At 35.4% G+C, this 27,963-nt stretch overlaps 1 protein-coding gene across 4 annotated transcripts in view; it reads left to right on the top strand.

Moving 5' to 3' along the window:
• dvl1b (dishevelled segment polarity protein 1b) overlaps positions 1-27,963 on the top strand; it is a 79,176-nt gene that overhangs the window by 24,602 nt on the left and 26,611 nt on the right. For all 4 annotated transcript variants that reach the window (XM_056468452.1, XM_056468450.1, XM_056468451.1 and 1 more), the window contains exons 2-4: positions 1,633-1,702; positions 4,215-4,336; positions 24,855-24,967. In XM_056468452.1, the coding sequence (XP_056324427.1) occupies positions 1,633-1,702; positions 4,215-4,336; positions 24,855-24,967 (305 nt within the window). The remainder of the gene's footprint in view (positions 1-1,632; positions 1,703-4,214; positions 4,337-24,854; positions 24,968-27,963) is intronic.

Genomic DNA, 27,963 nt, shown 5'->3' with positions numbered 1-27,963 from the left:
GTGACAGCGCGCAATATTCCTGCTGCCACCTGTTTTTATTATTAATCAAACAACAAATGGAGAAAATCCCTCACTGCTCTTGACTGAAGGACTTTTGTAGCTAAAGTTTTTTTTCTTACAGTGAAGATGCTTAAAGCACAGTTTGAACAGATTTAATAACTCATTTCTAATAACGGATTTCTTTTATCTTTGTACATTATATTTTACTAGATATTTTTCAATATACTAGTATTCAGCTTAAAGTGACATTCAAAGGCTTAATTAGTGTAATTAGGCAAGTCATTGTATAACAGTAGTTTCTTCTGCAGACAATCAAAAATATATATTGCTTTAGGGGGCTAATAATATTGACCTTAAATCAGGTTTCAAAATATTTAAACCTGCTTTTATTCTAGCCGAAATAAAACAAATAAGCCTTTCTCCAGAAGAAAAAATATTATAGGAAATACTGTGAGTGTGAATAATTTTGTCTTCAACTGATAATCGTTTTGAATAATCGTGATTACAATTATGACCAAAATAATCGTGATTATGATTTTTCCCATAATCGAGCAGCTCTACGTCACAGGTTGTCATTGTTCAAAAATGAACCAATGTGAATATAAAACCAACTTTACCTCAGTAAAGCAGGCTAAGCGGAATAGTGCTATTTGCTAATGCTTTGTTATTAAACTAAATAAAAATCTACATTATCGATGCTGTAAAAAGTCCCTTATGAAACTGAAAATAGTCACATCAATCTTTTACTGGAAAATTTCAATGGCTGAACAACACTTCTGTGCATATAACCCATTCGTAAAACAGCACAATCGACATAAGCTTTGCTTTACTAAATAGTTTTAAAACATAACTTTACCTGTCTAAAAGAAACCCTTCAGCCATGGTGTCATCCTTCCCCCAGCATGCAAATGTAACTCCAATATTGATTCAGTATTTGTTTTTACTGCTGTCAAAACGGCGGATCTGTCTGTGTGAACAGGGGTGCGCAGATGTACAAATCTACATTTGTTGATAGACAGTTTGGGCTTATCAGAATTATGGGAAACTTTACTTGGACGAACATTTTTTAGTCTAATGCCTTACCCAGAGTATACAAATACATATAAATACATTTAGATCATTTACTTTAATCATTACTATTGGAATCATTATACCAAAATCTTGTTCTCTTTAGTTGAAGATTGAAAGTCATAGTCATCTTGGATGGCCTGTGGTTAACTAAAGAATCATGAAATTTAGTCTAACACTAATAATTTCATGATATCATGAAGTGTCTTTATTTTTGTTGAGCTGGATTACTGCTAAATTAACAAATTAAAAAATATGCCTGCATAAGGTTGGCATAATTGACTTGACACTTCTATTTCAAGCTGTCATGTGAGATCCTCACCATATGCCCTCTGTTCAGATTCATTATGACAGTTTTTGGGATAAGTCGGTCTCTAAACAACACGTATAGCAACAGTCTCACAGCTACACATCACACGTTACATGAAGATGTTATCTAGTCTCTGTGATCTCATTTGTGAGCACATGGCGGTAGATGTTGGAAACACCAGTGGAATATGCCCCATGCACAATTTAAAACAGCTCTTTAATAAAACATTTTTTTTATCTTTTGTGTCTCTACAGGGTTGTCAAAGAAGAAGTCTCGGACGACAACGCCAAACTGCCTTGTTTCAATGGGAGAGTGGTGTCATGGGTGAGCCGCGAATTAACTTCTGGCTTATATAACATCTGAATCAGAGTGGAAAAGGCAGGCAGTCATGCATTCATATGTCATAAGAAAGAGGCAGCACATGCGCTAAATCATATACTGGACATCGGCAGCTTCAGTTCACCAATTCATTACACTAATTAAGTCTGAAGGGCACTTTGAAGTCTGAACGACTCTAAAGTGTAATGCATAATTTAGGAAATTGCATTCTGCTGGATGCAGTTTTTATTTGGTCCCTTTGAGGCCTTTGTTTGTTGTAGTGTTTTTTCTTCATGAGTTTTAGTAGAACAGTTCAAACATCCTATTCATCCCATTCACCCAAAAATGAAGATATCTTGATGAATGCTGGCATCAAGACAAAATTTTTATTTTTTTTAAATATAAACCATATAAAACGTTAAGCAACAGTTATATAAAATAATAATATTAATAATAATGCAATGTACTTTCTCTAATAACAAAAGAAGAACAGCCCCTGCTAGACAGTGTTGGAGTAATGAGTTATAAGTTACATAATAATTTAACTTTTCCAAAGTAACAAGTAACGCATTACTTTTAAAAATAAGTAATATTATGTGAGTTACTTTTAATAAAATGTAACGAGAGTTATTACCGAATACCAAAATATATTGCAGTATAAAAATTAACTTTGAGTCAGGTTGAATCACACACTCAATAAGAGAGCGTGCTGTGAGGGAACAGTCAGCTCACACTCATCATCATCATCATCAGGTCTCTTTTTTTCACAGCAGATTAGTAAGTGTACCGTTCTAGTAACCGAATAACTTGGTATATTGGTTTATTTCGAATCAAAGGGGTATCCAGTATATTAGTACTTACTGAAGACGCAAACCATTTCACGACATCTTCGTTCAGTTTAATGAATTGGTTAAAGCGGTTCACTTAGAAGATCAGGTTAAAACAAACGATTCATTCGCCAATCGCTCGTCATCGCTACAGTCAGTCAAAAACAGAGACTTAGATTTTTGTAACGAATTCTTGTTATTTTGAACCCATCGAAGAAAAGAAGTGGAGTGTCATTAAGTGTAGTTTATGTGGTAGTTAAACTCTTGACAACTGCAAGAAACACGACATCGGAAAAAGCAAAAAACAAACTGGATGCATAACACTACACCCACACCACCTCCAGCTAAAAAACAAATGATTGACATCAGTTCACTTTCTCCAGGTAAAACAATTAATTAAATTATTATTTAATTATTATTATTATTTTTGCTTTTATTGTTGAGGAGATGCAGCCACTGTCTAAAAGTTACTGTAGAAGCGACTACATTTTTGTAATGGCATAAGATTTTTTCTCTTTTGGGAAACATTTTACACATTTGTTAAGACCATGTGAAGCAATTTACTCAATGTATAAAGCTCAAAGATTTATTTTGATTTGGAGATGTTTTTTAGCGTTTTACTGTTCATTTATAAATTAAACGTTTTAAAAGTTTTGCCTTAATATAAATTTTTTCATGTTAAGACTCTTAGGCTTTATTGCAATCTTTATCTCAATGGCCAGTGAACTAATACTTAACTAATAACACAAAACATTCAAAGCAAATACATTACTTTACATGCTTTCATTAACCTGTATATACTGCATGTAAACAGCATGTATGTAGTTAATAGCTCAACATGCTATTATTTTCAATTTGGATCAATTCTAGATTCAGTTCAATGTAAAAAATCATATGATCTCTTAATATTGTAATGTATTTGTATTATATGCATGGTTTTAGAGCTGCGCTTAATTTTTTTTGTTTCTAAGATAAACCTTATTTTATATATATATATATATATATATATATATATATATATATATATATATATATATATATATATATATATATATATATATATATATATATATATATATATATATGTATAAAACTTTAATGAAACACAATTATTTCAAGTTATTTATAAAAAATATATATCTTTGTATGTCTACTTAGGGACATTTTGTCTTCTATTGTAATGTCACAATCTCTGGCCTCAGAAAGTTCTGAAAATATAATATTCGCCTACATTTTTTAAAGGAAAATGAAGGTGTATGTTAAATAGGTGGCTGTTAAATGCAGATATTCTCTATAAAAAAGGTGAAAAAACACCTGCAAGTTCTCAAAAAGTAACTCAAAAGTAATATAATGCATTATTTCCCATTAAAAAGTAACTAAGTAATGCAATTAGTTACTTTTTGGGGGGAGTAACTCAATATTGTAATGCACTACTTTCAAAAGTAACTTTCCCCAACACTGCTGCCAGTAAATACCAATTAGCATCAAACTTTAAAGGGGTCATGAACTGGCTTTTAAAAGTTTTATTCTATTGCTTGAGATCCACTTATGACGTTTGTACTGTTTTTATTTTTCGAGAACATCAAAATCAATAAGTAATGTGTTTATTTCTACCCTGGTTTTAAGGCCTGTTTGGGAATTGCAGCAATTTTCTGTAATTTTTTTCTTTGCATTTATGTGTCTGTTTTTAGCTTGTACTGGCCGAGAGCTCTCACACAGATGGGATGTCGGTGTGCACTGACAGTCATACTGAACATCCTCCACCGCTGGAGAGGACAGGAGGCATCGGGGACTCCAGACCGCCCTCATTCCAGTGAGTATCAACACACATGCTCCCTGTGTAGAAAACATACTGAAATAAACTCACTATAAACATGGAGAATTTGGGATTATGTCAGAGTTCAGCACAAAGCTTGATTAATGGAGTATACAGTTCTAGCATGTCAAAGCATGGCATTAACCTGACCTTCAGGTATATAGTTAATAGATCAACTAAATAGATAAGCTTTTTGTCAATTTGGATCAATTCTAGATTCAGTTTATTGTAAGAAATCTTATGACCGCTTAATATAGTAATGTATTTGTATTATATGGGTGGTTTTAGAGTTGTGCGTACATTTTGTGTTTCTAAGATAAACCTTATATTATAAAAAAAACTTAAATGAAACACATTTATATCAAGTTTTTTTCTAAAAAAAGTTATCTTTGTATGTCTATTTAGAGACATTTTATCTTATCTTATAATTGTCACGATCTAACATTTGCAGATGGCTGGAGAACTACACATCTGCCATTATATAAAATACATCTCCCAGAGGTCTTTGCACTCACACACCAGTTCCTGATTTCCCTTGATTATACACACATTATATACAAACATGATGATACTGAAAACTCATGATGGACTGATTACTAGGACTATAAAGACACCTTATTCACAAACACTCTTTGCTGAGTCTTTTTTTAACTGTAAGTGAGCATTACAGAGCGTTTCCTTGTCTTGTCTGCCATGTTTTTTGACCTTTACTTTGTTTATTGTTTTATGTTGTCTTACCCCCTGCCTGACCATTCACCTGTACTCTGACTACACTTTTGGATTATCTAAATGCTCATGTCTGCCCCTGTTTTAACCTTTACCTGCCTGACGTTTTTCTTAATAAGCTGCACTTGGATCCGTTATACTCTGACTCATTACAATAATATATAATTACTAACTTTAACTTAATATTATAATATAAAAATATTAACTTCACCTATTTATACCTATTTATACCCACTATACCTGTTTTTTATTTTATTTTTATGTATTTATTTTTTATCCGTATTTAACAAGATTATGCATAGTAGTATATACAGAATAAAATAAATTACAGACTTAGACTTACAGTCTTAGATTTCTTATTTTCCCACTATCTTCTCAAATGAAAAATGAACTAATTAATTTTTCAATTAAAAACAAATTATATATCCTCTGAAAAAGAGAACATTTTTCAAATATTTAAAAAAATTGGCATTTCAGTGTGGAGTTTGCATGTTCTCCCAGTGTTTGCGTGGGTTTCCGGTGTGTGTGTGTGTGTGTGTGTGTGTGTGTGTGTGTGTGTGTGTGAATGAGTGTGTATGGGTGTTTCCCAGTACTGGGTTGTGACTGGAAAAGTATCCGCTGTGTAAAACATGCTGGAGTAGTTGACGGTTCATTCCGCTGTGGCGACCTCTGAAATTAAGTAAGCCGAAGGAAAATGAATGAATGAATAATCCTACAACTATATCAAGTTAGGTTAAAAATAAATTCGTAAATAAGAGTAAAAATAAACACTTTAAATAAATGAAAATATCTCTTTTCAGTAGTTAACTGTGTATTAACTATACCTATTTTTGATGGTCTCCATCACATTAGTCTTGTTCAGTTTCAATTATCATGATATAAAGTCTAATTTTCATACAGCTTGTGCATTGACTATACTGAGTTAAATAAACATTTGCAGGAGACTTCTATCTTTTGTATTATTTGTCATTTTAGTTTTGTATTGTATGTATTATAAAAAGGAATGACAATCTTTACAACACTTTACAACACTGTAATAAAAAAGCATGTGACTTGCTCCTGGCGGGACACTTTGGAAGACATTGGGGCTTGTATTTTATTCCCATTAATTTACGTATCTATAATATGTTTAGCATGCACCAATAGTAGAATAATTATTTGTCAACCCTGATATTGTGATATTAATTCCTCATTCGCTTTTTAAATACAATAAAATTATGAAAATACATAAAATTCTGTTTAAGACATGCCATGTGGTTTGAGCTTAGCATTTTGAGCTAAAGCACAGAATGGTGGAAAGTGTTAACTGTTATGGTCAATTCTGTTAGTGGTTCAAGTTAAACAATAATTAGCAGAATGAAATGTTCCCATTTTTATTAAATGTTCAGGTTTAACCATTTTGCATTATTTTACGTAAAAATTTTTTTTTTTTTGAGTTTTCTGCACATCATACATTTGTTGTATGACATTCCATTTTAGGGAAAGCAATCTTGCCCATTATATTTTCATTAAAGGCATTTCTGAAAGGCATTTCTGAAGTGTTTTTTTCCCCTGAGATGTCCGTTTTTTTTTTCATCCTGTTTGTGTCAGTGGAAGCGGCACATTTTTAAAATAAAAAAAAATTCCAGCAGCCTAGCAAGGCATTGAGCGTGTGTTTTACACTCACAGTTCTGAGCACTCACTGTTTTTTAATAACTCAGACAGTAGTAGAAGTGTTCACATCTGACCATTTTTAGAGGAGTGCTGGCTTTTTTCAGTGCTTTCTGTGGACACACCCTTTGTGTTCTCTGCACCGTAGTTATTAAATAGTTAATTTTGTGCTGTCATTGCGTTTTGTGCTCAACCTCTGAAAACTTCCATTTATAGCGTGCAGCAGATGTGTTGATTTTCTCAAATGAGCGCACATGCTTATACACACTCACGTTAGTGAAACTCGCACGTTCTCCATTCACCATCCTTACCTGCACTTTATAAACCTCCATGCTTCTATTATATAAGGTTTTTCAACATAACTTGTGCACTGTATTTTCTGGAATATGCCACGTTTTTTGATCATATGTGAGTTAATGTGTAATATACGGCAAAGCTGCTTATATAATACAATTAAAAGTCAAACAAGCACATCCATCAGAAAGCACACATTTGAATTCGTACTGAGAAACATTTGAATGTTTCTATTTCACACACACCCTTTCAGTTTAGCTTTAAATAAATTTGTTTAGACTTGTTGTTTATAATAGTGAATGCTGCTATTATTTGTTTTTTTTCATGATTGTGTTTTTTATTCTATGTCTTGTCAATTCACCTTACTCTTTCTGTATGAGCGGGTGCAGCCATTTGAATCTTTTTGGCTCCAGACTTCGGGTCTCATTCACTTCCATTCATTTTTAGACATTAAAAACAGCTTGTTGCAAACTGACATTTTCTTATTGTATTTGTTCGACTTTGTCTGTATAATCATGTAAACACTTGTTTGTAGAGCAAGTAGTTTGACTGTTTTCTGCTGTTTATTATTCCTAGTAATTTCTCCCATGGTCAACTGAATCGGAAGTTCTTAAAAAAAAATCACAAAAATGAACGCACTTCTGCATTGAAGAATAGGGTTTATGCAGTTAAAAGGATTCTTGATGAAGTGGAGGGAGCTAAAATATTTATTTGTAAATGTTTATGGCTTTATTTATGGCAACCGCTGGCCTTTTATATTATTTTTTTTATCAAAAATGTTTGAATGTTGTACACCAGTGCATTAATTTCTGATTTTTTTTTTAATCAACAGTGCAGTTTGACCACATTATTTGTGTGACTTAAAGTCAGGTGTGACTTATTTTGTATTTGCTTCCAAAATGTACACTGTGAAACCCAAAAAGTTAAGGTAACTCAAACCATTTGAGGAAACCGATTGCAACAAACCATTTAAGTTCTAAAACTAATCCTAATGAGTGCTGTGAACTTAATCTATTTGAGTAAACAAAACAATTTAAGCACAGAAAAACTCAATAATTGAAGAGAACTCAAACCAACTGAGTACTGTAAAACCCAATAAGTTAAGGCAACTCAAATCGTTTGAGGAAACCGAATGCTACAAACCATTTGAGTTAGGAAACTAATCTATATGAGTACTGTGAACTTACTCCATTTTAGTTGAAGTAATGAGGTATTTAATTAACTCATTACCTTCAACACTTAGTTCAAAACTCTTTTCAAATGAGTAGAATTACCTTTCAGTAAATTTTGAGTTAACTACACTCAATTCATTTGATAAAGTTGACTGTTGTCTTATGCAGTAATTTGTGAATTAATTAATTTCCATAATATAAATATGAAAACTGGATGTAGCTTGTTTCAAAATTCAAGAGAGTCAAATATTTTTAAGAAGCGTTATCCTTTTTACTACTACATAAATGAGAAAATGTATAAGAAAAAAATATGAATAGCATTTTGTATGAAGTCTGGTCATTATATATGAACAAATCTTTTTTGTTAAACAGTTAATATGCCTCAGTGCTTGAGAAATCATAATTGATTATACTACTACTATTACTACTAATAATAATAATGTAGGATTCCAGTCCATTCTATCAGCCCAATGATGGAATCCGATGAATGGTCGAAGGTTACATGCGTGTAAACCTTTTTAGCGCTTCTGAACAGAATTGTTTTATTTATTCAAATTTATTTATACTTGTTTTCAACTCCGAATTCAATCTGACTCCAATTTGTCATTTTACCGTTTATGTTTTTAGCTGATGACATTATTAGTTGTGATACAGTTTAGATTTTGCTATTTTCTTGGGTCCGATGTTCTTAATTGTATGTTGAGTAGTGACCAAATGCCACTTAATCAGAGGATGCAGGGTTAACTAATCCCCATTAAATATGGTTGCCTCCTGCTCACTCATCCAAAAAAATTAGTTAATTTAGTAATTTCCATACAACTTGCTAATATCAGTGATTTAAATTATCAAAAGGTCTTCATGCTGCTGTGCCACACTGCTCCGTACAGTCAAATGTGCTATGAAAATTGATTAAAAAAAATGTCTCAACATAATGGTAGCACAGACTCTACTTAATCTAATGGAAACATTAAATTCGGAAGACTGCAGAATTAATCAAAAAGGTTAACATTTATTTTTCAGATACAAGTGTATCACACCAATAACAGAATCAAACAATAAAAGCCAATTCAGAAATAAATGCACAGCATAAATTCAACAGCTAAAACAAATTCCGTGTGTGTGTAAAACACACTTAGCAATAAAACCGATTCTGATTCAATTACTCAAAGATAAATCTATATTGGAAAATCAAATAAATGGAAATCCAAATTATACATATTGTTGAGCTTGAGAGCTCTTCACTACCGACCGGTCTGGATAAAGACTTGTCACCCTGAGACGTTTCGTCCTTCTCTTTAAATACCCTATGAAAGCAATGAATGGTTGTATAGTTAACCAGTGGCTTAAAGATTTATTGTAATGATTTAATCAAAACTGATCAAAGATAGTGAACAAAAACTTGTACAAGTCATACCTGAGTATTTATTAATACCAGAGGGGAAGAAAAGTTCAAGAAAGAGGTGTCAAATGGTGCCTGGGGTTTTTGTTGTTTTATTACAGGGAACATTTAAGTCTGAGTGAAAACCATCCCAAGAAATAATACTGACAAAATACCTAATAAAAATACTGACAAAATTCTTAAGAGGTCTGTTTTGCACAAGTCTGAAAAATGCAAAGTAATATATAATCTTAACATATATAATATAATATTATATAATTATATAATAATAACATTTTTAATAATAAAAAACAAACAAATAAGTTAATTAATAGGCTGATTATTAAGTGTACAGAGATCTGTAAAAAGGGAATTTGTAGTTTGGATTGTCAAAATCTTCTAAGAAACCTGCTTATTTAACCTCCAGGGATCATTTCTTCCCAGTTGGGAATCCTGGATCTACATAATAATCTCTCTCTTATGCACACACGCACACTTGTTTATGTTGTGGATGTAGGAACATCAACAGCAGAGCGAGAGAGAGAGAGCAGATCCTCTGGCTCCTGCTCCCCCACTGGGCTCAGTCATCCAGAAAGCACGAGACACAAATGTTGAAGGGAGTTGTGCTAAACAATGAGTGGTGTATCTGCTCATAGCACAACACCCCAGATGGGACCTTTGTATTATGCAACAACTTTACCAAATATAAAATTATTATAGTTCTAGATTAAAGTTCAGAATGAGGTGAGGACTCGGAGGCATCTTATGATTTTGGCTTCAAAAATTATTTTCGACTCATTTATATTTGATTTAAATCTTTTCATGTACACTCACCGGCCACTTTATTAGGTACAAATTTCGAATCAGTCATCACATGGCAGCAATTCAATGCATTTAGGCATGTAGACATGGTCAAGAAAATTTGCTGCAGTTCAAACCAAGCAGCAGAATGGGGAAAAAAGGTGAATTAACTGACTGAGTATCTGAGTATTTCATAAACTGCTGATCTACTACACTCTCAGAAAAAAAGGTACAAAGTTGTACCCAAAAAGGTACAAACCCTTGTCACTGGGGCAGTACCTTTTCATGGAACAGAATTGTACCTTAAAATAAAGAAACAAATTTGTACCATTGCAGTTTGTACCTTTAAGGACATTATTTGTACCTTGGACAACCAAAATGTACCTTTGGCTTTTGGAACCTGCTGGTACAATATTGTACCTTCATCAACAGTACAAATCTGATCCTTAAAGGTACCGCCACAGTGACAAAGCACTTTGTACCTTAACTGTGTCAAATGTGTTCCTTAAAGAATTATTAAAAGCCATCTCTGCTGAACCTGAAAGGCATCAATTTATTAATGTAAAATATCAAATTACATTTTTAAATGATAAAAACATTTTCCACTTATGACATTACATTATTCCATTTATAGATTAGATAAAAATGTTTAAACTAATAAAATCAATTTGCTGTAAAACGTTTAACAATACATTTCACAAAAATGTTACAGCATATGCAATAAATGTATTTTTGTACAATATAAAACTTGACACTTTTCATAGCATACCCTTGTAATCACTTAGGTTTATATAAATTAAAGTGAAAATAAAATTCTGATAAAGCATTGTAATGATATATGCACAATACAAATGGTTTGTAGGACTGTGACCAAATATATCTGGTTCCAATTTACAAAAGATCATCAACCATATAAAGGTCAAGTGCTTGGTAGTCCAGTTCCTCTCCTGGCACCATCCTTGTCATATGTAACATGAATATAAAATTATAAAAAAAAAATGAATATAAAATAACAAAATTACTATTAAAATACTGTGGCAAATGCTGGACAAATGCTCAGAATCAATAACTTTACAGGCCTCAGCAAAAAAAAAGTCAACTGAATGTAAATGCCCCAAACAAATCAAGAATTTCTTTGCTATTAAATTCATTTTGCTTTAGATGGTGGCAAAGCAAGGAATCATAGTTCTCTTTAAAGAAATTAAAAGAAACTTGACATCTTTCAAGAGTTCTTGCTGAACAGACTGTGGGAATACATTTTTTCTCTGCATTTCAAAACAAAAAGAAACTAGATTCCCCTTGAAATTAGTCAAAAGATCATTTATTTCCAGTATAGCATCTTCAGGAGCATCCTCTGCAGTGTCAAAGTTCACTTCATTGTCACTATAATCGATGTTGGCTTCGCTGTCACTAACGTAAATTTCATCCTCTTCAGTGACATTGTTTTTATTTAGCCAAATGTGAGTTCTGTGCTTTCTGTATACATGATGCCGAAAAGACTCATACTTGAAAAATAAATGTTGACAGTCATCAAGTTCACAAGAGATGGAAAAGTTATGCTCATGAGTATGAATCGGTCCTATACGTTTGATTAATTTTACAATAGTAAAATTTTGGTGTGAACACTTCGGACATGCATAGGGTCGTGGCATCTTCACAGTCTATGATACTAGATCAATAAACCTGACAACAGCAGTTGGCAATGGCTTATCATCTGGTGCAGATATCTTTAACACATGCCTTTGGTGAAAGAGCAAAGTGTTCCTGTGGTGCAAGGGATATGCAAGGTGGGACAAAAATATGGATATGGACAAAAAGCAGAAAGAATGCCATCCTCCACTTCAACTGCTCGGCAGATCCCTCAGATCCCTCAATTTTCACATTTCTGAAGATTTTCTTATTACTAAAGACTTGTTTCCAGCCAGATGCTCCCAAAATCTGCACAGTGGAGTAGGGTGTTGCTGGTGCTTCCTGGACAAAATGTAAAATAAGTATTAGAAGTTAGGCATTTATTAAAATCAAGTTCCCAATGACATGTTGCAACCACACAAAAGACTTAAATCAACATCAATACATTGTTACTAAAAATTCTATGGACGGAATACCTGTCCAATGCGGAGAATGGTCCACTTTCTCCCAAAGAATCACTGGAAGTGACAACAGAGTAGCATGAAAATCCATATCTAAGAACACATTGAAAAGATATTAGAGGAGTAATGGTTCATAAGTGTCATGGTTTCTGTATAGTTCCAAATATGCTATTTTAAAAATAAACAAAAGTAAAAATAATTAAACCTACGAGAAATTGCACAGAAAATACAATACAGCAAATATACTATATGGCAATATACACATCTTTTTTTGGAGATGCCTTGTCAGATTAAAAGATTTTTAGATCAACTGTGCAAATTTAGGATTTTTTTTTTTAAACAAAGAACCAATAAAAACTGAATTTAATTTGGATTATCAAAATGTTCAAAAATGTGTCTAAACAGAAACATATGCATACCACAAAGACTCTGCAACAGCTTAATTTCTTGCGTCCATGTAAAGAGATTCTATACGAGATTTCTCCTCAGCCATCTTCAACACACTGGAAACTATTTTGTTGAAGAAATCCTGGAAACACCGGCTTTAATCAGTTACAGCATGCATTCGTCCCATTTCTTGAATTAACTGAAATGCAGAGTAGACAAATAATAAAAAACAAAAGTAAATTCTGTTCTTTTTCACAATTATTTAAAAAATGTTTAGTGTAACTAATGTATACAGTGAAATGGTACAACATGTTGCTTTTAAATGTTTTTAAGTAAATAACAATCAGGGGCCATTGTATAGAAATCAAAAATAAACATTTTAGCAACTTTTGTTTTTATACACAGACACTGTATTTTACTTGCATCCAATTTTACTTGTACAGTCTTTGGGAATTTTGGTAGTGTAATCAGTAGGAAATGATGGGGCCCTTTTTGCCATTTAGACAAAGAGATGACGCTGAATTGAGGTGAAACATTTTAAAATGTTTACTTTGTAAACATGATACATATTAATAGTGTGACAAAATAGGCCAGTATAATCATGACAAAGATTTTTAAATTAGCATGTTTCTAGTATGGATTAGCATGTTTCCTGCTAGGCAGTTAATAGGGGGTTCTTAGTGGTTGCTAAGGTGTAGCTATGGTGCTTTGACTGGTTGTTAAAGCATTGCTAGGCGTCGCTAAGATGCTCTGAGTAACAAACCAAACTTAGTAGCCACTCAGAACACTAGCAACATCTCAGCAACCACATAAAACACCCTAGCAATGCCTTAGAAACTACTCAGAACACCCTAGCAACAACCCAGAATAAACTAGCAACCACCTAGCAACATCTTAACTACTTGGAACACCCTAGTAACCGCCTAGCAACACTTTCGAAACCACTCAGAACATCTTAGTAATCGCCTAGTAATGCTTTAACAACCAGTCAAAACACAATAGCAAAACCTTAAAAACTTCTTAGCAACCACTCAGAACACCTTAGCAACCACTCAGAACACCCTAGCAACCACTCAGAACACCCTAGCAAAGCCTTAACCATCAAGAGCACCCTAGCAACACCTCAGCAACCACTCAGGACCCTTTGTTAACTCTCTAGCAGAAAACATTCCAATCCATACTAGAAACATGCTTATTTAAAAATCTGTGTCATGATTATACTAAACTATTGTCACATTATTGATCTGTATCACGTTACTGTTTCTATTTGCTCAAACAAAATGTTTAAACATTACTCAAAAACACTGCAATCATTTCAAGCAATTTTACACTGAAACCCAACAAACTACAAATACATTAAGCAGGGAGGTCTGCACAATTGATTAAATTGAGGTACAGTTAATTATAATACAATAATTGTGTGCAAGTGAATAACTGCTGTAGTACTTGCCTTACATCTGTGGATGCAGCCAGACTTTCAGGCAGATTTACACTTTGGTTCTCTTTCAGTTGCTGGACACGTTTGATAAATTTTACTTGCTTTTAAAAAGACTTTTCAAAAAGCTGCACGATCATGTGATCCGTAAGACCAGCGCTGACAGTTTCCCCATCCACCTCAAAATCTAAAAGACAAAGAAACAACGTTATGCAAGTTTCGGACAGGGCGATTGTTTATAGTGCATGAGCAGATAATGATATTCTTGTAAACAGAGTGCGCTGAGCAGATTACAATGCAATGTTTGTTTAAAGGTGTAGTGAAGGCAAGATACTGACTTTACCCGCACATACTGTATACTGCACACAAGGTATCACGTTACATTATTACCAAAGGGAGAAAACGCGAGCCGTTTCACTGGCGGCGGCGAGGCCTCGCGAAAGATGCACCGAAAATCTTGCACCTTTCACGAACACAACACCTCGAGGCGCAAAAATAAAAATTTTAATACACTGTGTGCAAAATACTTTGTCTGACATGGAATACACGAGTTATGTTTCTATGAAATGTCAAATAACAAGCAACTCAAACTTTCTCAATATGTCTGCGCAAGTTAGGCTATTTATACCTTTGAAATGGCCTTTAGAAAACAGAAAAGAATGCCTTTAACCTTACACTCGTGTGGCACATCATGAACTAAAGTATTAAAATAATTTAACATTACTGCAAACCTACGACACACAAAACTGTTACGTTAAAGTTGCACTTCCTAAAGTCATGTAGGGCTTCTGTAAAATAACGTTAGCCTATAAAATGTTCCATTTGACTCACCTCTGAATTTCCTCTTCTCTTCGTCAGATAACTCTAGCCCAGCCTCCATTAACTTTAAAACAAGTCCTTCGGATGATAAAGAAGGCAAAGCCATGGTGAAGTGGTAATCTGTTTCTCGATGTCCGTTCACATGGTCAATTCCATTGCCATCTGTGTCGATTCGCTTATATGCGTCCGATAAACCACCAAAATAAAAGTTTTGTAATAAACAGCCAAACAGTTGATTCAGGTTGTCGTCTGCTTTCTGCTATCAGTTTTTAACCTCTTCGGTGAGTCAAATAAAGCACCAATTTCAAAAATTGTAGAAATAAAGAGGCAAAAAGTAGACCAAAGATGTTGTCTGCTTCCCGACTTCGCGCTCAAACGGCTGCAGCAACTTAAACTAATCAATGTATTGTTGCTGTGCCAATACACAGCAACCAATCATTTGTAAATTAAAAAAGTTTGGCGGGAATTATGTATGCTAGCAGCTAGCTTACCTGCTCAGTGGAAAACAAGTGCCAAAATGTTTAGTAAATGTTTTTTTTAAAAACGGCATTTATTAATATAGTTCACAACAACTGTAGTTGTTTTTGCCAGAACTTAATAATTAGAATCTAATATTTAATGTTAAAAAGTAGTCTACATTTAAATGATGAGTTTTAATGTGAAAATTTACATAAAATCACTTTCCAGTCATATTTTTATAATAGAGATATTGTATTATAGGCAGTTTGGTGACTATGATGAAGAAAAAATAATGAATTGTAATTTATTTGCAAATGTAATGAAGAGGGGGTTGTCCAACACTTTTGTACCTTTGATGGGAGAACAATTGTGTACCTCCATTTCAGTTGTACCGTAAAAGGCACTGAACAGTATCATACAAGCTCTTTCATGTACCGTATATGGTACAATTTTTACAGGGGTACAAAACTGTTCCTTAAGGTACATAATTTGTACCACCATGTACCTTTTTTTCTGAGAGTGTAGGATTTTCACACATAACCATTTCTAGGGTTTACAGAGAATGATCAGAAAAAGTGAAAATATCCAGTGAGTGGCAGATCTGCAAATGCCTTGTTGCTGCCAGAAGTCAGAGGAGAATGGCCAGACTGGTTTGAGCTGATAGAAAGGCAACAGTAACTCGAACAACCACATGTTACAATTGAGCTATGCAGAAGAGCATGTCTGATGGCTACTTCCAGCAGGATAACACGTCATGTCATAGAGCGGGAATCATCTCAGACTGGTTTCTTGAAGAATGCAAATGAGTTCACTGTACTCAAATGGCCTCTACAGTCACCAGATCATAATCCAATAGAGCACCTTTGGGATGTGGTGAAATGGGGGATTCGCATCATAGATTTGCAGCCAAAAAATCTTCCGCAGCTGTGTGACGCCATCATGTCAATATGGACCAAAATCTCTGAAGAATATTTCCAGTACCTTGTTGAATATATGCCATGAAGGATTAAGGCAGTCCTGAGGGCAAAAGGGGATCCAAACCGGTACTGGAAAGGTGTACCTAATAAAGTGGCCGGTGAGTGTATAGTGCAGTCATATAAAAATGATGTATAAAGAAGGTGATGTGAGTTTATAAAAACAGCAAAACATTTTTTTAAATGTTTAAGAGCAGGATTAATGTAATAATAATAAGATATAATGCATGATACATACGGGGTACAGAATATCCTGCTAAAACATTTCAATAAAGTCTCGTTTTGAGCATTAGTTAAAGGAATAATTTAACCAAAAATAAAAATTATTCCATAATTTATGTACCATATGACAGCCACCATATGACTTTCTTATTTAAGATGAACACCGTAGTTTGCTCTTCCATGTTTAAAGCTGTTTGATAGTGACCCTTTTTTGAAGCTGCCAAAAGCGCAAAAATCCATCATAAATCTAACCCATATCATGTCTTTTGAAATGCTTTTGTTTTCTTTTACAAAAAAAATCACATTTTTAAGTTATGAACTCAAATCATCAAATATGACTATAAATAAATGAAAAAGAGTAGTCCATAGTTCTTTATTAATATACAGCTGTCTGGATTACTTTATTCTAATTGGTCGAGACTTTCCAAGGTGTGTTATTCCCAGATAAGAACTGCTGAAAATAAAAAAAAAGGCTCATCCGGATACTTTGAATCACTGTAAGTGAATACATTCACATCCAAATAAGTGCCTATAGACAATCAGCAAACCCCTTTGAAATAATTATTTATCATACAGCCTGAAATCAAATCACATTCCAAATAACATCATCAACCTTTGAAATGTTTTTGTAGCCTTCTCCTAACCTGTACCTTTCTACTTTATCATGATGGAGGAGAAGCACCTTAGCATCGAGAGCAACACAGAGTAAGTACATTTAGACCTGTTTTCAGTTGCTGTGTTTGGTTAGAGAACACTTAGACTTGTTTCAGCTGGTTGTGTATTGGTTGTTGGACTTTTAAAATTGTTTTCAGCTATCTGTGTTTAGTGTTTGGTTAGAGAACAGTTAGACTTGTTTCAGCTGGTTGTGTATTGGTTGTTGGACTTTTAAAATTGTTTTTCAGCTATCTGTGTTTAGTACTAGCAAGTTTTAGCCACTGTTTCCTTTTGTTTACTGTAAGAGCTTGCGTGCCGAGCCGGAGGTTTTTCGCGCGCCCCCGCGGCTGCAGTTTCGGGTGTTTTGTAACTTTGAAGGCATGTCCAAACGCCAGGTAAAGACTATATATTTGAACACATTTGGTCTAGCTAGCAGGAGAAGCACCTTAGCATCGAGAGCAACACCGAGTTACTCTCGAGGCGTGTCCACCTGAGCTCAATCAGCAAAGCGCCCGGGGGTCTATATAAGTGACTAGTCTCACCGCGGCAGCGGTCGCGGCAGCCTCGTGTGAAGCCCGCCTCATGTGAAGACCGACGAGGGTAAAGACCATCGACTCTACCTGTGCGACTCCACCGAGCAAAGACACCGACAAAGCACTTGAGTACTTCTTACTTTATTTTTTTTCCCCCTTTTCTCTGCACTCATTATTGTTTTCCTTGCACTTTATTATGTGTTTACTAATTCCTGTTGTTACTAATACTCGCAGAGCACGGGAGGTACGCTGCAGGCGCAACCCTCACAACCTTCGATCAATTCATGTATCTTCTATTTCACAACTCTCTCTCTCTGTGGGCCTCTGGAATTGTCAATCTGCTGTTAACAAGGCAGATTTTATTACCTCCATAGCCACTCATTCTGACTTTAGTCTCATGGCTCTAACTGAAACCTGGCTGAGACCGGAGGACACTGCTACACATGCAGCTCTTTCTACTAATCTCTCTCTTTCCCACACCCCTCGTCAGACAGGGAGAGGGGGTGGGACTGGACTACTGATTTCCAAAGAATGGAAATTCACTCAGAGACCGTCCCTGCCAAAAATCAGCTCTTTTGAATTCCATGCAGTCACCATTATCCACCCCTTTCGCATAAATGTGGTTGTCATCTACCGCCCACCGGGTACATTAGGTCACTTCTTGGATGAACTGGATGTTCTTCTCTCATCTTTTTCTGATTATGACACTCCCTTGTTGGTGCTAGGTGACTTCAACATCCACATAGAAAGACGTCAAGCTGCTGACTTCCAGACTCTGCTTGCATCTTTCGACCTCAAAAGAGCACCTACTTCTGCTACTCACAAATCAGGTAATCAACTAGACCTTATTTACACTCAACATTGCCTCGCTGATCAAACACTAGTAACTCCACTACAAACATCGGATCATTTCCTTCTCTCTCTCAACATCCACATTACTCCTGAGCCGCCACACACTCCTACTCTAGTTGCCTTTCGCAGAAACCTACGCTCTCTCACACCCAACAGACTATCCACCATTGTTTCTAACTCTCTTCCTCCATCTTCCAAACTCTCTGCACTTGATACGAACAGTGCAACTGATACACTCTGCTCCACGCTAACATCATGTCTAGACAGACTATGCCCTCTGACATCCAGACCAACCCGAGCCAGTCCTCCTGCACCCTGGCTCTCTGATGTTCTCCGTGAGCATCGCTCAAAACTTCGGGCTGCTGAGAGAAGCTGGCGAAAAACAAAAAAATCCTGAACAGCTCATAACATACCAAACTCTTCTGTCTTCTTTCTCGACTGAGGTTACTTCTGCAAAGCAGACATACTTCCGTCAGAAAGTCAACAGTGCCACCAATCCTCGCTTGCTTTTTAAAACATTTTCCTCCCTCCTTCACCCTCCTCCTCCACCCGCATCCTCCACACTCACTACTGATGACTTTGCTACATTCTTTTGCACCAAAACTGCAAAAATCAGTGCTCAATTTGCTGCACCTACAACAAACACGCAAGATACACCACCAACACCACACACACTCACCTCTTTCTCCCAGCTCTCGGAGTCTGAGGTGTCCAATCTCATGCTATCAAGCCATGCAACCACCTGTCCGCTAGATCCCATTCCCTCTCATCTCCTGCAAGCCATTTCTCCTGCAGTCATACCAACACTGACTCACATAATTAACACATCTCTTGACTCTGGTCTATTCCCTACTTCATTTAAGCAGGCTAGGGTAACCCCTCTGCTAAAGAAACCCAACCTGGATCAAACGCTACTTGAAAACTACCGACCGGTATCCCTGCTTCCATTCATGGCCAAGATTTTGGAGAAAGTAGTGTTCAATCAAGTCCTAGACTTTCTTACTCAAAACAACCTCATGGACAACAAGCAATCTGGCTTTAAGAAAGGCCACTCAACTGAGACTGCCCTGCTCTCGGTCGTGGAGGATCTCAGACTGGCTAAAGCAGACTCTAAATCATCTGTCCTCATCTTGCTGGATTTATCAGCTGCTTTTGACACTGTAAACCACCAGATCCTGCTATCTACGCTTGAGTCACTGGGCGTCGCAGGCACTGTTATTCAATGGTTCAGTTCCTACCTCTCGGACAGGTCATTCAGGGTGTCGTGGAGGGGAGAGGTGTCCAACCTACACCATCTATACACTGGGGTACCTCAGGGCTCTGTGCTTGGACCACTTCTCTTCTCTATCTACACGGCATCTTTAGGAACAGTCATCCAGAAACATGGTTTTTCCTACCACTGCTATGCTGATGACACCCAGCTATACCTCTCTTTCCACCCTGATGATCCCTCGGTTCCAGCTCGCATTTCAGCCTGCCTGTCAGACATTTCACTCTGGATGAAAGATCATCATCTCCAGCTTAACCTCATGAAAACGGAAATGCTTGAAGTTTCTGCCAACCCGACTCTTCACCATAACTTTTCAATCCAGATGGATGGAGCAACCATCACTGCATCCAAAATGGTAAAAAGCCTTGGAGTTACGATTGATGACCAACTGAACTTCTCTGACCACATTTCTAGAACTGCCCGATCTTGCAGATTCGCACTCTACAACATCAGAAAGGTCCGACCCTTCCTATCTGAACATACAGCTCAACTCATTGTTCAAGCTCTTGTCCTCTCCAAACTGGACTATTCTAACTCTCTGCTAGCCGGGCTACCAGCTAGTTCTATCAAACCTCTTCAGCTGCTTCAGAACGCAGCAGCACGAGTGGTCTTTGATGAACCCAAAAGAGCACATGTCACTCCGCTACTCACCCGTTTGCACTGGCTTCCAGTTGCTGCCCGCATCAAATTCAAAGCTCTGATGTTTGCTTACAAAGTGACCTCTAGCTGTGCTCCTTCGTATCTGCTCTCACTTCTGCAGATATATGTGCCCTCCAGAAACTTGCGTTCTGTGAATGAACGTCGCCTCGTTGTTCCATCCCAAAGAGGGAAGAAATCACTTTCCCGAACTCTCACATTCAATCTGCCCAGTTGGTGGAATGAACTCCCTAACTACATCAGAACAGCCGAGTCACTTGCTGTCTTCAAGAAACGACTAAAAACGCAACTGTTTAGTCTCCACTTTTCCTCCTAATCTGCAATTGCCTCTCTGGCTATACCACTAACTGCGCCCTCTTTCTCTCTCTCTCTCTCTCTCTCTCTCTCTCTCTCATCTCTCCTCTCTCTCTCTCTCTCTCTCTCTCTCTCTCTCTCTCTCTCTCTCTCTCTTAAAAAAAAAAAAAAAAAAAAAAAAAAAAAAAAAAAAAAAAATTCTACTAATGTTTTGCTTCTTAGACTTTTACACGCCTGAAACTTGTCTATAGCGCTTGTTCACTGCTGCTCTTATAGTTGTGTAAATTGCTTCCTTGTCCTCATTTGTAAGTCGCTTTGGACAAAAGCGTCTGCTAAATGACTAAATGTAAATGTAAATGTAAATGGTCTTTTGAAAGCAGGGTGTAATGTGAGTGAAGGTATAGGTTTTCACAGGGTATGATGATTTACTATAGCCACTGAACTGAACTTTTTCCCCTCTAATTTAGATTTTTACAAATGGAATTTTACTAGAGCAGCATGATATTGGAAAAAATTTGACATTGGCATATAAAATCGTTTCACTAGATGACTTGAATAACTCTGTTTGGAGAGATTACATTAATTTACATTGACTGGGATGATTGAGTCTTATTCTATGTGGTTTATCGGCATAAGTTATAAAACATTACAAGCAAAGTGAACAGTAAACAAATTGTGCTTTATGGTTTTCTGGGGAGTTTAACGGTATTCAAGTACAGAATTGAACAGTCAAATGTAAAAAAAAAACAATTGTAAAAATAATTAAAAATGTATATATTTAATGATATCTTTTTTTATTTATAGGATTTTAAAAATTAATTTGCACAAAACAGAAAACAAGCAGTCAACAACAAAAACAAATATACAAACAAACATCCCCAACACTAATTTCCCTTTTGTGGCTTTAACAGAAGAGAGACCAGTCTGCAAACATTAAAGTTCTCAAGCATCACACAAATGCACAGCGAGTGTATGTATAGGGTGCATACACAACCCCAATACAGTAATGACAAACTAATAAATATATAAAAAATAGGAAAATGCAAATACACATAAAAAGCGAACTATTCATTGTGTAATAAAAGAAAGGTTCTGTATACCTTTTTTACAAGCAAGCCCATTGTGAAAGTCATTACAAGGTTGCAGTAAGAGGAATGATAAAAAAAATAAAATAAAAAAGAAGGGGGTGCAGGGGGATTTTTTTTAGATTGTATGCGGATTAAATATCCACCTGCTCTAAGAATTGTAAATTGTCAACGTATGTAAGAAAGTGAGAGCATTTATTTTTTGAACCTCTGAGAGTAAATTAGTTTTTTTCAAGCTGAATAAAATACCCCATGTCTTTTATCCATCTACTATGTGTTGGAGGCTCTGTTTTTTCCAATAGAGACTTAAACACCTTGCCAATAGCATGGTAAAAACAATTACTCTACATATTTCTTCTTTAAGCACAATATTTACGGGTCTGGTTCCAAAAATTGCCAACAGGGGTTCAGGTTAAATAAGAAAACCATATAACTAAGCGACTGAAAAATGATCTTTCCAAAACCTCCCTAAATTTGGGCAGAACCAAAACATGTGGGCAGTTGTGGCTGGTGAATTTGCGAATCTACTGCATGTTGGACTAACAGTAGGATAGATCCTAGACAATTTTAAATTCGTTAAACGTAACCGATGAAGTATTTTAAATTGAATAAGGGCATGTCTGGTACATTGTGATGATGAGTGTACTTTATTTAAAATATCATCCCATTCTGACTCGGTGAAGTCCCTGTTCAAGTCAAGCTGCCAAGAGGTTTAATATGTTCTAGTCTTGATGATCTATTGTACAAATAAAAGAGTATAAATGAGAAATTAGTACTCTACTTTCAGGTTTTAAGTCTAATAATTCATTAATTACCGAGGCAGCATGTAGTTCAGGAAAAGATTTAAATTTTGACTTAACGAAGCTTCGTATTTGCAGAAATCTGAAAAAAAAAATTTTTGGGCAGAGCAAAATTATGTGCAAGCTTATCAAAAGAGCAGAAAATATTATTAAAAAATAAATCTTTCAGACATTGAATCCCCTTCTCCTCCCACTCCAGGAATGCATCCATACAAGATGGGGCAAATAAACAATTAGAGGCAATGGGACCTGCAATTGGGGGAGCCTGAAAGCTAAAATGCTTTCTAAAATATCTTTATCTTTTAATCTTTAATCCTGCGATTCGATTATTGCAGATACACACATTGTGAAACCGATGCTCAAATGATATATTGTTCAACTCTAATTTTTACAGAATACATTGTGTAAAAACTCTTCACTTGTTTAATGAATATGTCTGTGTGATATGAGTTCGAATGAACCCAGCGCTGGTATAATATTTAAGTATTAAGCCAAACATATTGAAAAATGATGTGTAGATCAGTCTCAGTGCCTGTGACAGTTCTGCCCTCTTGTGTTTGATTTTTAAACTGCACAGCAAAGCACAGACTCATTGGATTATATAACAGTCGAGGCTTGTCCTTAATTTCTAACATCGGTTGACTGAATAATTGCATATACATTTGCATCACATCTTGCATTTCCGCAGTATGCCTCACGTTTTTAGAATAATATTCAATTCAATTCATCTTTATTTCTATAGCGCTCTTACAATGTAGATTGTGTCAAAGCAGCTTCATAGAAGATCATAGTAAATTGAAACAGTGTCAGTTCAGTTTTCAGTGTTGAAGTTCAGGTCAGTGTGGTTTAATATTCACTGCTTAATATTCACTGCTAATACACAAATGAAGTTATAATATACTAAATTTGGCCTTGATTTTTATGTTTTTGAGAGTTTGAAAAGATTTTCAGCAAGACTAGGTTTATTTGGAAATATAATACTGACATTAATATTGTGAAACACTACAACCATTTAAAATACGTGTTTTTGTCATGTTATTTACAGAAAAACATCTTAAACATGTTAAAACATTTTCAGAAACGATTCTAATATGCTGAGTTGCTGCTCAAGAAGAATTATTGTTATCAATAATGTTGAAAACCGGCCTAATATTTATCAAAAATAAACCTTTGTACAGGATTCCGAGAGCAGTCAAAGCTATTATTATTTTCTGTATGAAATAGAAAGAACTGTAGTGAATGATTTAACTTTAAATTATTTATCATCAAATTTCCACTGCATGCATGTCTTTTTATTGGCCCAGAGTCTTAAAGTAAGACTTAAAGTATTGTATTTGCTTCTTTAAAAAGGACAGGCTCTCCTTTTGTCATATGCTGATACAATAAATAAGTTATTAAATTCAGGGATCAGGATGATGATAAATAAATAAATATATATATATATATATATATATATATATATATATATATATATATATATATATATATATATATATATATATATATATATATATATATATATATATATATATATATATATATACATCCCTTTATAAGGCACCTTTACTATATAAAGACTGGTGTGCAGGAGGCTGAAGGTTTGTTATGTTCTTTAGTAAAGGTGAAATAAATTTCTCACCTCGCTCAGGTTTCTGCTGAAAGCACACATATGTTCGTATACCTACACAAAAGACACACTTGCTGGCCCCAGGGGTGTAATTCCGAAACCCATCTTTCATGATGAAACACCCACTATGTGTCATTACCATTATTCACCAAGTAAACTATCTCTCTTGCTTTCCTTTACTGCCTTTCTCGCACAAAAAAGCTCAAATAGTCTGCATTACATTGATTATATCTTACATGCATTTAGGTGATTTTCTCCTAAGTGTGTTCGATAATATAGTTGTTGTCTGATGCCACTGAGGGCTCATGCTGCTTGTGTTTGTGTGTGTGTGTGTAGTGCGAATGCAGTGAACAGCAGAGACGGACTGGACACAGAAACTGGAAGTGAGTCTGTTCTTCGTCATCGTCGAGAGAGGGAACGAGAAAGAACCAGACGGAGGAGAGATGACTGTGAGTAAGATTTTGACATAAGGCCATACCTGTCAACATTGGGATGTAAAAATAAGGGATATGCCCACCATAATAAGGGATAACCCCGACCCCCCCCCCCCCCTCTTTTTTTATCCCGAAATTATTAAATATGTTCATTGGAGCTGTTTCATTGTAAATAAACAGTTAAACGGTCAGAAAGTTTATTACTTACAAAAGAGAAAATAAAAAGTATACATTAGCAGCAGTTATATTAGCAAACAGTTCAGCTTATTAAAATAAACAGCTATTATAATGAAATAGAATCAAGCTATCAAATCTCATTAATCTTCACTGTATAACTTAAACATTTTTATCAAAGAGCAACAAATGAATCTCTTATTTATTTAGATTTTTTCGTTTGATTACATTAAATAGCAGGTGTCACTTTAAAAATGCACACATCTAATGTTATAATAAAAGCATTTGATTGCTTTCCTAACTTTTTATGCTCATTTAGGACGAAATTAGTTGTGTTTGAAAAAAAAAAACACCAAGATCGGCGTCTTTAGATGTTATTATTATTAATTATATGTCTGTTTAAACACGCACCCAAAACCCAGACTTTCGCTCCGCTTCAAATCGCGTGCACAGAATCCGTTTGGGAAACAGCGTCTATTTATCACTATGGAGCGCGTCAGCTGACAGTCATGCACCGCTATATGACTGTTTTGAGGACGGCACCTGTAATGAAAAGGAAAGGGAATCGTTTTTATATTTATTTCAAAGTGTTTTTAGCTTAAACCAAAGCGAATGCACAGAACAGATTCACATTTAAGAGCAAGGGGCGGCCCTTAGTGGTTCTGCGGTGTGGGTTGCGTATAGGGAGGCTCTGCATTATAATGTTTATTTGCCACCCTTCAGGGAAAGACTGGAAATACGGGAAAATACCTTTACGGGATGATAGCAGGATAGAACTGTAAAATATGGGAGAATCCCGGAAAAAACGGGAGGGTTGACAGGTATGCATAAGGCACCTTTTCAAAACAAACAAACAAAAAATATATATATATATATATATATATATATTTTTTAAATGTGCTTTATTGTCACTGATGACATTGAAGAACATTTTCCATACAGGCTGACTGTACATTGCACAAAAGATTCTTTATTGTGGCACATGGTTTTTTAACTTTAAGGATTATTTCTTTTAAGAATTGATCTCTGAAAGGTTATTTTGATAATTAAAAAGGGGTCTTCATGGAATCCCAGGGAAAATAAAAATAAAAAACCTTATTAAATCCTTAAAATGAATCGCCCCTTCATTTCGCAAAAACAAATAGCAAGTAACATTTTCACTTTAAAGGCACGATTTTCTCTGTAAAATATCCTTAAACCACTAGAAGAAAAGTGTATATTTTGCTGACTTATTTCCCAAATGTTTTGAAGAATGTTCAAATGTTGAGAAATGAGCATTTTTGATGGCTTTCGGCCTTACTGCACTTCATAAGTTTTTAATACTTTAGGCCAGTTGTCCCCAACCCAAAGGCTGTGGACCAGTACCAATCCATGGATTAAATAGTACCGGGCCGCACAAGAAATCATCAGTTATTTTTGTTTTATTTATTATCTGAGTCTGAAGGATCTTTTATCTAGAAAAATCTTTTATTTCGAAAAATGACCATATTCTCTCGCTACATCTTGGTCACTTGAGTGCCAAAATTTAACCCACAAGCAGCAAAATGAAACAGACGTCTTTGGAAAGTTTCTTTGCGAAGGGGAAAAGTCCCAGTGAAGGACCCATGAACTGCCACGGAATTGATTCGCAAACCATTTGTTAACCAATCAGGTGCATCTAGCATGTCTGTGCAAGAAGATCAACTGTTGTAGATAGCAAATGACAGCGGCCTTGTTCACATATCGCATCTTTTCTGCATGCAAGTTCATTATTTCCAGTGGAGGTGCTTTGCTTGCTCGCGTGTAGCTCATACTCTCCAGGCGCTCCTAGTTGAAAACCTCTTAACTTTACAGAATGCCATGAGTGCACCGTGAGTCACAGGACAAGATCTGCTTAATAGTTTGTATGGAATATACACATGTCAGTAGACTAATAATCTCAGACAAACACAGAACACCAAAACAGTGCTTATTAAATTTCTCCATAAATAAAGGTTGTATCATAGTTGCAGCAATGTTTTGTCAGCTTGTCATCCTCTCAGAAAAAGGTTGATGGTTGCCTAGCAATCTACGTGTACACCTTCCTGCAAGCCCTCTCCCTTTTCCCTGGGCCATGGAAAATTTGTCAATTATCTGTGGTGATGAAAAAGGTTGGGGACCACTGTGGGGATTCCACACTTAGTCACGGGGTCATCAAATCAAACTACACCTTTGGTTTTTGTGAATATGCGCCCTCTAGTGGCGAAAATTACATACTGTGCCTTAAAATATGAAAACTTTGAAGTGAAAAACAGAATAGTACTTTCTTTTTTTTTGTAATATGTACTCCATACATCTTTTTTTACAATTTCAACAAATCATTTTAGGTGACCAAATCTCGGCTGTACATGCCACAAGCATTTTGCATTCTTACTCAAAGTTGATATAATCATGGCTTGATCTTACGCTGAGTATGACAAATGCTTTACGCCTTCTCAATGTGGGATGTTTGCCTCATTGGTGAGCTGAATATATTTGTCTTTTCAAACTGAGGTCAGAAAGTCATCTCTTTTTGTGTGTGTGTGTGTGTGTGTGTGTTGTAGCCTTTGTATTTTAGTGTATGCGTTTAGCTCATTTATCTTCAGAGAGGAAAGTCTTAAATTATCTTTAATTACCTTCCCTGACAGACTGAAATGACTTCATCTTTTCTAAATGTGTTCTCACATTAATATTACGGAAGAATACAAATAAAGCAGTCAATCATTTAAATGGCACTTGACAGGCGCTCTCGTTGTACGCTTTCTCTCTTTTTTCCTTTGTTGTGTATTAGATCTTCTCTACATTGAGCGATGGCACAATGCATAATTTCATGAATAAAT

This window comes from Danio aesculapii, chromosome 11, assembly GCF_903798145.1.
Source record: "Danio aesculapii chromosome 11, fDanAes4.1, whole genome shotgun sequence".
Lineage (NCBI taxonomy): Eukaryota > Metazoa > Chordata > Actinopteri > Cypriniformes > Danionidae > Danio > Danio aesculapii.
Note: the sequence above shows the minus strand (reverse complement) of the source record. Positions and strands in the feature narration are given on the sequence as shown.